The 14705-nt window shown below is 43.0% G+C and overlaps 1 protein-coding gene across 1 annotated transcript; it reads left to right on the forward strand.

Moving 5' to 3' along the window:
- The first annotated feature begins 1326 nt into the window (after nucleotides 1–1326).
- Nucleotides 1327–8755, forward strand: LOC144132867 (uncharacterized). The gene is made up of 3 exons (XM_077665580.1): nucleotides 1327–1538; nucleotides 2607–2690; nucleotides 7507–8755. The coding sequence occupies exons 2-3, from the start codon at nucleotides 2621–2623 to the stop codon at nucleotides 8067–8069; spliced, it is 633 nt and encodes a 210-aa protein (XP_077521706.1). The 5' UTR covers nucleotides 1327–1538; nucleotides 2607–2620; the 3' UTR covers nucleotides 8070–8755.
- The last annotated feature ends 5950 nt before the right edge of the window (nucleotides 8756–14705 follow it).

The following is a 14705-nucleotide window of genomic DNA, read 5'->3' on the forward strand; positions in this document are numbered from 1 at the left end:
AGTTCAATCTGCAGTAAAGGAAGTATGGCAGCCCCGAAGTTATCTCTTCTAAGGCACCTCCCGGATTGTATAAACAGAGTTCGGGTGCCTCCCGCTCTTGCTGGAAGCGTGTCATGCACTGAAAGAGTCACACTGATTGTTTAAAAGTGAGCGTAATAAAAATAAATGAGCCTGAAATATGGAATAGGGAGGTTTTCTGGCGCGATTGCGTTTTATTGCACTAGTGAAAAAAAGCGACATGATGAAATAACACTATGCAGGTTTGTCATATGGATGTCCAATAACTATCATTCAAATGCAACACAGCACATTCTGACATTTGTGACGACAATTTTAAACAATGGTATGCAAATTTTACGACATTTTTATAACAAAGCCTGCAGAGGTTATTTTATAGTGCAGTTTTATTTCAGTAGGGTATCGTTCTTGTGCCGGCGTCTCCCCATTGAGCCCATGGGCAGCGCAGCTGCTGGACTACTGTGAGAGACAATAATAAGAATAACCGAGCGGACGAGTGCCCAAACTGATGTGTCTAAATAGTCGGTCTTTTAGGGACAGTTTTCACGACATGAGTGAGGTGCCCAGTTAAGAAATGATTGCGAATGAATGCGAAATTGTTCTATGAGGTGTCATTGATTGGCGCTTCTCTTTTCGGATTTTTGCTGTTTTCTTTTTGCTATCATAGCGCTCCATGGATTGATTAATATATTTTACCGTTCCACACTTGATCCCTGGTTAGAAGATTGAGGCACTGCTCTTTTTCGACCCATGCAACGATGATACTTAAATCGCATTTCTTTAGCTGTATTGCTCTGCTTCATAGCGTATTCTTTGGTAAAAAACTGACATATTTGTGTGTTTTCAGTGAAGTAATTACGTTCGTACAAAGCCTTCTTACGAGGCACCTTTACAATAACCTCATCTGTCTGATACACGTGTGCCCATATAAAAATATTTTTCTTTTGTCATCAAGTTGCCCTTAAACCTTCACACGTGCTTAGGGCACAATCCGAGGATAAATACGCTATCATATCACGAAAAAGTAAAGAATACACTTAAAAATAGGCAGTCAGATATTTTCCTCTGCTTTCTCTATCCTGTTACGGCCGATAAGATTAAGAATGCAACACTGCCAGTTTTCCAACCTTCCTGAAACCTCGTACGCAAGGAAGCACCTATTCTATATCGAAACAACCAGATTTAGTTTCAGGCAGACGCCTAAGTGTAAAAGGCACGTTAGCACTCCTTCCAATCAGAGCTCTAGCGTATCTGAAAGAGAGCCAAGGCCGCGGTGGCCGCACTTTTATCGCCATTACACCGAGCGGTGTCAAAAAGTCGTGCCCTCCTTGGAAGGGAGCCAGAAAACAGACGTACAGCACTCGAGACTCGAGCACTATATTAAGCCTGCGCGCGAAGAGAAACGAAGTACTCAACAAGTGCAGACAGTCACAAGTGCAGACAGCTGACTGCCCTGCTTAGCCACTCGCCTGTCCGATTCCTGTTCAAGAAATATTCCAACTCGGAAGAATAATTCTAAAGTGAGTGTTGGTTTTTTAGTTTTCTTGTTTTTGCTGTTCATTCGCACTCTTAGACCTGGTGTCTAGAAAATTCTTAGAAACTCTAGCAAGTAATCCGCAAGGTAAATAAATATTTTAATCGAGGAAGTGACAACCTTATCTTGAACATGATTTAACTCATATACTGGAGATGAAAGGGTTTGATAGGAGTCTTTATATTCAAAGGCTCAGCTTTGAATAACAACGCAGAGACAGGCGGAAGAGAAGTAAACTGGACCGTCACTGAACCTCCCTCTCTCCTACTCTCTTCCTGTGTACATTGTCTCTGCAGCACTGTTATTCACAGTTAGTGTGTTCCAACTAGCTCAATCCTCCGTCTTACTAAGACTTTACTTCGCGAGAATACAAAAACGCTTGGACAGCCAACATGACTTTAAAATAATATCGTTATGTTCATAGAGTGAGTGCCATTCATATGCGGCAATTTCTCTAATCTGAATTGTCTTCTCTATATGAGAACTCTACAAGATCTATTCGCCTAAAACGAATCACAGCTCCTAGTTAGGCCCTTACTCCAATGCGCTCGTGTTAAATGGTTGCTTTTTGTTTTCTGGATCTTTATTTCACGCGCTATTCCCTAGACCTTCATGTTTATCTTGCGATTATGATACGAAATGGGCACCTCTGTTGCACTACATACTATGAAGACTTAGTTGGCCATAATTGCCAAGTAACGAGTCAGTTTTCTGAGAATGAAGGTTTGGAACAATCAAACATAGCACAGCCAGAAACTAGATCTATAAAACAAATTTTTGATAACAAATTCTAGTCACAGTAAGGCCCTCAACTAATGACCTACTTTCCTGAGCACGCAACATTTGTCATCTCACAGACGTTGTGATGACTGTATATACATGTCTGCTAAAACACTGCACCAGAATTACCCAGTGCTCGTTTTGATCTTGTCAGCAGTAGGCCAAGCAGTTTCAAAAGCTTTTATAAGTTACTTTGAGCCACACAGTTTTCCCGTGACACACCGTTCCAGTAGGTATCTATATGTGCTTGATAGGAAAAAACCTTTTATTCTAGGTGCAAGTTTCATAATGGGCTCACTGAAAGCCATTTTCATCATCAGCTTTGTTGGAGCGGCTGTTTCTCTGGCCTACGCAACAGGTAAGAGCTAAATATCCGGGGTGAATGGCACAGTGTAAACTCCTTTGATGTGGTATGCCAAGGTACACCCTAAGGAGGCGACAAGAGGCACCGCAATGGTGTGCTTTTGATTTATTTCGATGCGCTCTAGTTCCTTGACACCAGCTGACATTCTGCTTCACAACGGCTTTGCCCTGTTTCACCTTTCTTATGAATATCGACTCTACGCTCATGATCTGATATATATATATATATATATATATATATATATATATATATATATATATATATATATATATATATATATATATATATATATATATATATATATATATATATATATATATATATATATATTTGTTCGCCTCCTTATGTGAATCCTCAAATTTATTTTCAGCATTCGAAAATTATAGCTTTTGCGCTTCTGCAGAAATTCTGTGGTGACGACAACTTCCATCTCGCAAAACAATGTTTTTTTGCGTCAGATACGGTTTTGAACAAATTGATTTTGTGAGAAATGGCTTCCACCTACCTTACTTTCAATAATTTTTCGTTCACAGATTTTTTAGCTCGTGCCTGTTGATAAAAGCGAAGAAATATTTGACACAACAGGTAAAATAAATAATCACTGCCCGCAGCAAACTTTCAGTGGCTTCTGACGTCTCAGCTAATTAATATGCGAATCTATGAGCGGGGTACGATCTTGTTCACTGATACAGGCAGAAACCCGCCGCAAAGACCGGTAAAAGGAAAGCCAGTTTCTCGCCCAAGTAAGCGTCCAAGCACAATGAAAACTGTTGTCAGTGACTCTAAATTTGCGCCGCTCTTATATATTTCTTTTCCGTAAAACGATGCCTACCAACACAGCTACGCCTGTTAATCAGGAGAGCCATTCGGTGCGATCACCAAATCGACTACGCGCATACAAATGGTTTAATTTAGGCCGTCCAGAATACTTCATTGATAACTACACATTATATCACATGAACAGCCCTTTTCAAAATTGTTTTCATTTCTTATTTATTAGAGTGCTAAAACCCTTTCGTCACGTAGAACCAAAAGGCTTGATGCGGGAACAGTAAGTAGAATCATGACAAATATGGGTCCCACGCGTCACTTGCAATATAAAAAATGACAAGCAATCATGCTAAGTTCTGATCATAAGTAACAGGCTAGTGGCATAAATGAAATAGCATTGCTTTCGGCGACACTTGCTTGGAAAAGGCAAATGACCCTTGCTTACGAAATACACGGAGTCATAACGATAAATATAACAAAAAAAAATTGGAGGACACTTAACGTACGCCTTAAAGACTGTGACGCTATAACGCTAATGAGCGCTCTGGAGTTGTCTTTGCATATGTGTGGAGACACGGGCACTGTATTTTTATTTATATTTTAAATTGTTAGTTTTTAAAGTTTTGTTTTAAATTTACCACTAATCACACACAAGGGCACCCTTCAGTCAAGTCGAACGGACGTTCTTCAGTGCTCCAGGAAAGCCATAAGCCCTGAAGGGCGCCTCGTTTCCCATTGAGCCAACTATAATCCCTTGGAGTTACCTAATTTAAGAGCTGCACCTGGCGCCTCCCCTAACACCCTATTTACCTTGGGTCTCCAAAGTACCGAATTTCTAATAGTGGACTCCTCTAGGAGGCACGGATAATGTGCATGAGGCGCCAAACCCCGGCTTCGATGCGTAGGAAACTGTCAGTGTTTCCTCGACTTCAAGTCTGCAACATTTTTTTTTTTGTAGTGAGAGCTACACTGGGCTACCAGTCGAGCATTTCACGGTACATGAGAGAGGCCAGTTGTGCGCATGCGCCGTAACCATAACAAACGAAGACGAGGAAAGTGCGGCGTGCGCCGATACCATGCCTACCAGAGAGACCCCTCAGCTGCGCCGCGTTCTTCATCGCCGCCTCTACGCACGCCGCTCTATCACCCGAACCCGCATCGCATGCGCAGGATTGCTTATAAAAGGCGGAGATGTAGTGGTCGTCTGTATTACAACAGTTGACATGCATGCAGAGAAGGAGAGTCCAGCCACTGCTAATCGGCGGACTAGACAAGAGAAGATTAACACTTCCGATCCTGAGGTTGTCGCCTGGCACTTGGCTTGAACCAAATAAGAACTCTGAACTCTGTGTGTACGTGAAACAAGGTATCGCCGCGGTCAGACATCTCCCTCCGATCGCGGTGAATAGTGAGGCTTGCTGTGTTCGGCTTCTGGAAAGCGGCATTATCATCCAAGGAGTCTGCGTGGCACCGGGAACATCTGTCAAGCAGATTATTGATGTGGTTGCCACGTGTATACCAGCCTGCGACAAGGTTTCACAGCTGTGTTTGACTCTGGGTGATTTCAACCGGAAACAGGACTCTCTAAGTCAGTGTATGAAAGAAAAGTTTTGACTTTAATTTAGGTTCGGACCCTCACGTCCCGACTACACAATGGGGAACTACTATAGAGCTTGTATACTACAGAGGCTCTACCAAATCGAGATCACCGGGCAGTCTTCGTCTCTGCCAAGCAAAATGAATCATAGATGTGCATACCCAATGTCTCTCATTGCTAAATATACAGTGACAACAAGCTCAGCCAGGGAAACGTGCTTCTCGCTACGTATATCCTGGCATAGCCGAGATAAGCCACTGCAATTTGTTTTTTCTTCAAAACTCGCCTATGTCTGCACGTTCTCCATTGTGCGAGGTAGAGAGTGCAGACGAATCATGGAATATTTGCTACCGTTGTATGGTACTCCCTGTGGGAACCCACGCGTCGTGGAGCCTTTTCCTTTCTGCAAAGTGGTGGAATAGGCCTTGTTCTCCTATTTGTGTATCACCTTGTTTTATGTTTTTTTTAAACATCAAACCGCCGCTTTTTAGTAGATGTTCTTATTAGGCGTCCTAACGCTCAACTGCATTTTTTGTCCGCACCGAGTGGACACACTCGTGAGGTGCCTTTATGATGATTTCGTAACGAAATTTCTGACAATTAAATTTTTCTCACAGTGCGCTTTCTTTAGTTTACCTGTATAGCCTCTCCTGAAGGCAGATGACTCAGGTACTTGCAGCGTATTTCTTTCCTATACCTTTCTATCGGCAACCTGTTACGGTCTTTCTTGACAGCAGTGTTTTAAAACGTGTTAAGCAAAGGCGCATTACAACTTCTGCAAAAACGTTTTTTAAACTGCACACATCGACGCTACCTCTCAAGACGTGGCTTCATGCTAAGGAGATTTTTTTTGCCATGGACGGTGAATTGTCGCCTGTGCAATACACCAGCAACAATTCACCATTGTCTTATTCTGTGCAATGATGCTATGTTTTTTTTTTCGGACATATTGCAGCCAACACTTTAGAAGGACACATCCTGCAGTATCCGTTTCTTTTTGTCTCTTGGGAAAAACTTTTGCGCCATGTGGTCTATTTATGCTGATGGTACCATTTATTCTCTGGAAGAGCCGCATGATGGACCGCCACGCGAAAACGCTGTGGTCATTGAAATCATTGTTCAATGAGCAATGCGCTTTGGTGCACGGGGGTATATGCTGTCCTGGAAGAGCCGCCTAGCAGGCCTCCCAATCTGGATGCATGTGCGTGCCTCCCAGACTTTTGATGTTTTTAAGGTGAAGTTGTGGAGGGGTATGGTGGCCTGGTGTTTTGTGGCGTAAGCATGCTTTGATTTTTCTTTTCAGCACTATTTCTGTGCAATAAAAGATAAAGCTCATCAGTGCTCGAGTGGTAGAGCGCCCGATCGATTGGATCGATTGAAGTACCTGCTCGAGCATTTTTTTTCAGCGCAATTGCTTTTTTTTTCTTGAGAGGCACAACATATTCGAGGTAAAATGACGCCACGACCACGTAGATCAATGAGGAAGTCTGTCATGATGTATCACATTAGTAGTGTGGAATCCTTCTTGAGTTCTCGGACAAGCTGGGTGAGGTCTTATGGTTGTGACGACATGATCTACTCGACCAACCCAAATTTTCTCGACACCAACGCCAATTACAGGTGGTTTCTCATATGAGAGAGACTCTTAACGCTATTGCATCAAAATAGATTATAAAAATCACACGAAGAACTCGTATACTGCGCAATTAACAGTCATTTTCCTCCGCTTAAGAAACTGTGCACGCATAATTACAAAGAACAAGGTTTTGCAGTACATATGCAATCAGGGGGAAAGAAGCGCCGAACTCAACCTCAAGGACGGATAAGGAACGTTCATTAATTATTGCGCAGAAGCCCCGTCAGAGCCGGAAAATATAATGTGGCTGGCTTGATATCTTCAGGCATATGATTACATATCAGGCCAATACTGAATTGTAATTGTATTACATATGCATGCCTTGCCATGTAAGAAGTTAATTGTGAGATTTGTTGTTGCGGTGTCTTAACGGAATTTGATCATTCACTTGGATAAGGAACGAATGATTTCGTCGTCAATGATGGTGATGTAAACACTCTATCTTAAGGGGTCAAATTGTATCGTAAGCGGTACAGTAAACTTCTTGAAACACTCCATCCAGCCAAACTTTTTGAAACTTTGCTCTTAGTCTAATTTTTGCGCACGCTAAAACAGCCGTGCCCTAGATGCACTCTTTCATCTTCGAAAAAGCGACTTGGTTGGTATCCTTCAGTAGGCTGTAAAATATCTTTGGAACACTTATTTATCGATTTACGGCCGTTCCTTCTTGTTACTGTGACCAAAACGTGCCTTCAACCAGTATTGCATTTCTAGGTTCTATGCTATTTGAATGCAAACTTCATTCAGGGTGCAGCGTTGCTGTCTGCTTTGGCTTATTTTGAATTTATTTTCACCTTTTTTAACAGAAGAATCGTGCGACTTCACTGGCATCAATATTCACGGCGCTTTCAAGAAAATACTGCAAAAGTTAACTGCTGCTACATACGTTGGCTCGGAGTCGTTCAGGCCAGTGTTCGGAGGCCTTGAAGTCGGCAGTGCTACCATCAATGGCCTCAACAAAATTCGCCAGTATGGGCCACTGCTGCCCTACTGCATCAACGGCGCACGGATGCTGCAGGTGGACCTCATCGCAAGTTCCGGCGCCGAGATATCAGGCCCATGGAGACACTGCTCTGGGGCTGAAGGAAGCATCAAGTTTCGCTCATCACTCGTGCGAATGACTGCACAGCTTCGTGTAAACGTGTCGGAGTCAAACCAGGAAGTCTTCCTTTCCTACGGGGGACCTCTTGTGCCAGTCACTACTCAGGGTGTATTATGTGAGCTAGAGGGCGCTGGAGACATCGCCAAGCAAGCGAGCATAGGCCTTAGCTTAGTCCTTAGCACAGGGCTCCAGCAGCTGTGGAATAATATGTTCTACGCGAGATTCGACGTCATGTTTTACAACACACTGCAGGAGAACATCGCATAAAATCTTTTGATCATGCGTCGTGAAGACAGCTGAATTGTGATCACAAGCCTGAAAATATGGTTAAACTTTAAGTAAAGCTCTCAAAGGAGTATTAAAAAGCTAATTTTGGCGGCATGTTTTTTTCTCCACAATGATGCGGAAGACACGACTACACACGCATCACCATGTGGTATTCGCCTACGACCGCTAAATAATTCGTAATTGATTTTTTTTTGGTCCTGCTGTCGGTTTCGGTTTCAACAACTGAACGATGGCTGTGACGTCAAAGAATGCTTTTGTCTCACGTGGGGCATAAAAAACGTGCATATAATCTCTGCTTTATCGTTTTAATTTACTGCAGTGCTGAAGCCAGCCCTTCTCAAGAGCCGGTATTACAAAGAATGTGGAAGCAGTGATCATATTCAAGTTTTTCATGTCTCACGTGACCTTTAAGCACACGTTGACGTCACAGTCCTCATTCGACTGTTGAAACCGAAACAGCACGATAAATAAATGCGATTATAAATTATTTAGCCGTTGTAGGAGAAAACCCGGTGGCAATCCATGTATAATAATGCCTTATGCATCATTACGAACAGCAAAACATCCATCCAAATGTTAGGTGTCTTATACTCCTTTAAACTAACGCCGGCAAAGCCAGTATCTTGCAGTGGAAATAAACTTTGCTCTACAATGCGCAAACCACACACTGGTGTCGATCTTTATTTCGCCCCACTACAAGTGGCCTCGCATCAGCATGCCCTTTCCCCGAAGGCCTACACTTCGCAGTGCCCAAACACAAACCATCCTCCCCGCCCCCTCCCCCCCTGTTTCCCATCTCTTTGGCAGACAGCCTACAACTGCCTGAACATCCCGTCTGCCTTAACAGTAGAGGATGCCCGACAACGAGCACTCCATGCGACTAGCCCTATCGCCGCTATTTTCTCTCCCTTGCCAGCTTTCACCTCCACACTTTCATGCTTGAGTCTTCATACAGATTAGCTATTCTAGACGCGCTACATGAAAGGGCGGCAAGAGGCCGGAGGGGCCAGTTGCTGCCTGCTCAGTCAGCCTCATTCTTCTACAACATCGAGCGTGCTGAAATGACGGCCAGATAAAATATTTGTTTTCTCCTCCTCCTGGCTACTCCTAACAATCGTAAATATTGGCCATTTTTTTGGATACATACAGTTTAGACTTTTAAGATTCAGATCATTTTATTTCATTTCAGTTGAAAGTGGAAGACGAGGAGAAAGGCAAGGAGCCTGGCAAGGCCTCGTCTCCCGTCAGTAGGTCGGAAGAGGCAAAACTTCAATACATTTGCAGGGATTTCTCCTGATGAAACACTGTGCGTATAGACATAAAATCGACTAACGTCGACTTACGCAAGTTTCGAAGAGAATCAATGATTCGCGTTGAGACAAAACACATTAGAGGATCCGCGACAACACGCAAGCGAGAAAAAGAAACCGCGTTTCAGAAGGATAACATATGGACAGAAACATGTGAAAAAATTTTTTTTTGCACGACTGGTGATTTGCATGAGCATTTGAGTGCACCTATATACATAAGATGTCTTCTGTGATCATTAGGAATGCTTTGTACTTTAATTTGAAGGTCTTAAATGGTAGCGTAATATCATTGTAGTAGTCACGATGGTTTTATAACGGTTGCTTGATAATCAACATCCTGTCTCCCGTAATTTGTTCTCACGTTTCTTGTTTTTTGTGTGCGGGTTCGAAAGCTATAATGTGGCGATATATCTGTAAATCTAGTATAAAGCTTTTTTTATGAATTAACTGCGTCAGTTGAGAGTAATACACCTTGTTGGCCGGCAATATATCGTGTCTTATGAAGAGTGGCTGGGTTGGTAGGTCACGTATTCTACCTTTATAATTCTCAAATAGACGTAGAACGCGTTTTTTCAGTACGAGCAGCCTGTCGTAATTTCCTTTCGTCGTAGTGCCCCACACTAATATTGAGTAAAGTAGCCGTGAGTGAAATAACGTATAATATAAAGTCTTTTTCTGCTAAAGAGAGATAAGTGGAGCTATACGGCTAAGCGTACAGTAGTTTACGAAGCTGAAAAAGACACCAGCGGATACCGACGCACCCCAGGTGCTTTCATTTCAAGGAACAAAATTGTAGAAATGAAATAAATTTTCACCAGTGTCCCCATTCTGCACATCGTGGTTGTTCCGTATTGTCTGCTCTTACCGCACTGGAAAGGACGCTACGGAAAGCTATGAACTCCACTTAGTGCGGATCAAACAGCACCCATTTTGGTGACTGCACGTTAACTCAACATATGTAGTCGACTCACGAGCGATGAACGTTACAGCAGCACAGATATTTTGACCTCGCGTTCTTTAATTTGGTGTCGCCGAAATCCTTTGTCTTTTATGGAGAGCAAATGTACCTAGCTGAATTCAGCATCACTGAAAATTATCCAACCACTTTTCCATAGCTTTCATTACAAGATTTGTTTTATTTCACAAATAGCATTGTTCCCTTCGCAGGAGAATACGCTGATCAAGATTAGTAAAGGACTCAACTGACAATAGTTTTAAATCACAGATGACTGGAAACAGCTTGGTTTGAATTGGAATAGCCTTCCACTCACATCTGTTTCAAAAAGAATATCAGTTCTTAGTTTGCAATTAATTTTTCTTCATGTTATATCGTGTGTACGAATGTCAATACCTATGTGCACTTCCTGGCAGTCTTTTTCCTGGTTCTTGTTTCCTGCTGTCTTCCCGAGAGTTTAAGCCATTTCTCCTTGAATTTATAGGAGTGGTGGAGTGTATATTGTGTCACTTCTCAGTTAGCGCTATGCGGCATCTTTTCTTTGCACTCTCTCTGCTCCCGGACAGCTGTCCCACCATCAAAAATTCGCCCTTCCCGTAGCCGTTAGAGCACATGTCGCAGTGCGAACGAACGAGTCTGTCGTTTGGCATCTTCTGTAGTCTTCGAGCTTCTTATTCCAATATTGCGTGACTTGAAGCAATGAGAGCCGGGAACCGTTTTTTTTTTTTCACCTGTGAGAGCCAGCGCCTATTGTGCGGTTGGCGGTGCGGGCGGGACAACTTCTATTTTTTTAGTGTGTTTTGGGCTGCTGAACATTTACCGAATATAAGAGCCAGTGATAGCACTTCTGTTCTCAAACTTGGCGCAGAAGAAGCGTAGGTGCATGTTTTTGGTTATTTCGAGAGGCGAGACGAATGGACATCATCTTTCACGTGTCAAATTGAAACCGGCATTTTGGGATAAATAAAGCTCGTGAGGCGCGATACCTGTGCGGCGAAGCTCTCATTCGAAAGTTGTGAGCGCGCTGAACCCACAGTTTCGAAAAAGGTCTGTTCATGCCTCCGGAAACTCGATCCCACGTAGGTCGCGTGGCGAAAAGGAACCGTTCAGGCATGCTTGGATACTTGACATTAGACACGTCCCACTGGTTGACCGTTGCCGACTAGTACTAGTTTGAAGGGCGCAGTTTACGTATAAGGAGACAAACTGTATGCTAGTTGTGGGGTGAACTGGCGAATCGTGATCCCTGTGACTCCGCCAACTGAGTCAATGCCACCTAGGTTGTAAAGATTGTGACCTTGCTCCATTCTACAAGGCTGACATTAAAGAAATGGTTTTCTTCTTCAGGGTCAAAGCATCAACAATTCTGTATACCATCGATCGACCCTGAGCCAACTGGTGAAGAACAGCTTTTCGTGAACGTTATTCGCATCTTCGAAGCCAAATGAACCTCGGGTGCTCCTTTCAGCCTAAATGCCGAAGAGCGCAGGCCTTCGGTGCCATGATTAACTCTCCTGGCTCACAACAACTTAAACTGCTACCACGCTCTTTCTCTTCTCCAGAGGCGGAAAAAGAACCCTGTGATTCTCTAAGATGTGCTTCACTCACGTAGAGTATAAAAGTCGCTCTCTGAGACGGAACGAGATGAACAAGAGGGGAGGAGGAGGAGGAAAGGCAGGGAGGTTAACCGCTAGATGAAACCAGTTGGTGCCCTGCACTGTGGGAAAGGGATGAGGGGACTAAAGGCAAAAGAGAAAAGGCAGTGATAAGAAAAAGCAAAAGATGAAAAAACTTCCTGTCACCTTTTTCCATGCACGGCGAACTCGATTGAGCACCTGACGTTATGCCGGGGATGCAAAGTGGCTGCTTTTGTCTTCTTTGTACGACAAATTCCAGTGACAGCTCTAAAGTGAGTGTATCACTGATGGTAAAACGGCCCAACGACCGCTGTAAAACAGTATATTTCACGGCGCTGAGATAAAAATCAATGTTCCCTTTCGATCAGTACTCCTGCAATTACTTTCCACAATATTCCTAATAAAAAGAAAATAAGGCAGGAAAGACAAAAGTACAGTGTAATTCAGTAGACTCAGTTCTTGGGCTAGTTGGTATTCTTGAGTCACATTCATGGTATTCCAGCGCAACGGCACATAGCCAAAGAAAGGAAGACGGAAAAGAAGGACGAACACAGCGCTGCGTTCGCTTAAGTGCCCTAGAGAGTACAGTGTATTCTCTGGGGAACTTAAGCGCGCACCAGACATCGAAAAGGCAAGCATCTTGGGTAGCACTAAAATTCAGTTAATAAGCAGAATACTAGGGGCCTTCAGGACGAAAAAAAATCGCGGTGAATTATGTGCTAGCGATCCCTATGTGTCATCACTGGCGAAAGAGCTGGCATATCCTGGGTTCAATGCCAAACAACAAAAAAATGGTGCAAAAAGCATTGTTGTTTTCGTGTTGTGCAAGAGGGTAAAGATTTTCTGAATGTTAATTCCTTTGCTGCAGTATCTTATTCTGTACAGCAAGAAATAAACTATTAGTTGTTGCTGCAGCTACGTTTATGTCACGTGTGCTCTTTGGCTGCCGTTCATTTTTGCGCCATTTTTAAAAGCACGTGAGACCAACTCACTTAGCAGTACGTGTTCAGCGATTGCTTTTAATAGGCAGAATTGATTGAATGCAAGGCAACCATTATGGTTTTCACTATCCTTCAATAATTAACGCATTATTCGAAGCAATCAAACAGAAAAATTTCGCGAAGTTTTCCGAAGATCAGCTGCTGCTGCTGCAGCAGCTCAGCGGCATCACAAATCGGTTGGTGCTACCAGACAATTCGGCTTCATGGAGTTTCAATGTCGAACTAACAGTCAATGCTTTCATGCTATTATCACTCTCTCTTGCCGTACCTAAAGAAATTTTAGCATGGGCAGCGATGAAAAGCTGCTCGAACATGATTTCTGCAGGAAGATAAGAATATTTATTATATGGGGGCACCAAATCATTAGGAGAGCACTGAAATCCCTACTTGAAGTCAATGGTGGTTGAATTCGATGAATGAAGTTCAATTTTCTGAAAAAACGGCTGTTGTATCGAAGCAGACGACCTGGGAAACAGCCGTCCTACATCAAAATGCAAGGTTTAGTAACAGTTTGCCTTTGTTCGAAAGAATTAAGATGCTACAGATATAGAATTTTGGCGATGAACTAAGCTCGAGGGCTTAGGAAGGCGCGAAAATAATCTGTTGCCAGCTATGTCTGCGTTTGCTGCGGTATTTAATTATGGTCGCTGCGTTTTCCACCATCTTCCAACCATTCATCCAGGTATTTTTCCTGGTGCAGTCAACGACCTTGCCAGTTTATATTCGCTGTGGCTTCTTCTCAGATACCAACGATCTGCTGCTTGAGGAGAAAAATCCCTACGAGTTGGTTTGAAATTCCCATAGTGGGACAGTGTCGTCTCTCTCACTCTTACACTACGTCAGGTTCTAAGGAAGCTCTTGGGCTTCCTGTGCAACATATATAAAGGTGTGTGCCTTTGTTCTAAGTTGTCCAACGGTCATAAAGGCAAAAACAACAGCGCAATACATTTCACAACAAATTTGATACTGCTTATCGTTTTCTTTCCGTATTATCCTTGAGACGTATAAGATGCGGCCAAAGCATTGCCTAATTTTTGCTCAAGCGGTGCTCCTATCTTTTCTTTTCGTGCTTATTCTGGTGCACCTAAGGAATAAAACACAGAAAGGTTTGCCTTAACTTTTCTGCGCTTTTTTGCCATGCTGTCCTATTCTCTCTGCAGAAGTGAGTGAGTGAGAGTTTCCAAGAAAAATGTGTTGGTTTTTCTCCCACTTGCTAATTTTCTTTATTACAAAGTTAAGCTTTCCACTGGATTAACAACATGCTCTACGTTCTCTTTTTACCTCAAAGCTTGCAGCAAGCAAGAAACGAGGAAGTGGTTTTTAATCCTGAGTGTTTAACGAGAAAACCAATAATGAAGCGATTACAGGACGACAGTGCATTATGATAAATTAGTAGTGAAATAAACACGGCTCCCAACCTCTCTTTTGTACCTAAGGTTACGCCAAAATCTTGAAGGCATGACACCGGCATAAATGCTTTAACTGGATATTACGCACTTGCTTACAAGTACTGCCAAAACCAATGCATTTGAGCTTGACATACCCGCTGCGTCCTTGGAGTTGATCATAAGAGAATGTACAGCATGAAAAGGCCCTAACTGAAAACGGTCGACTGGAGAATCATTTGAGAATATACGCTCGACGCCAAACATGTCCTCGAAGATACACATAGAGGAACGAACCTCCACCTTTGTATTTTTGCTTGCAAGACT

This window comes from Amblyomma americanum, chromosome 5, assembly GCF_052857255.1.
Source record: "Amblyomma americanum isolate KBUSLIRL-KWMA chromosome 5, ASM5285725v1, whole genome shotgun sequence".
NCBI classification, from domain to species: domain Eukaryota; kingdom Metazoa; phylum Arthropoda; class Arachnida; order Ixodida; family Ixodidae; genus Amblyomma; species Amblyomma americanum.

Bases quoted from the DNA above. Each gene is read 5' to 3' on its own strand.
- LOC144132867 (XM_077665580.1), top strand. From the start codon at position 2,621: ATGGGCTCACTGAAAGCCATTTTCATCATCAGCTTTGTTGGAGCGGCT. The intron at 2,691-7,506 runs GTAAGAGCTAAA...CTTTTTTAACAG, and splicing joins TTCTCTGGCCTACGCAACAG to AAGAATCGTGCGACTTCACT.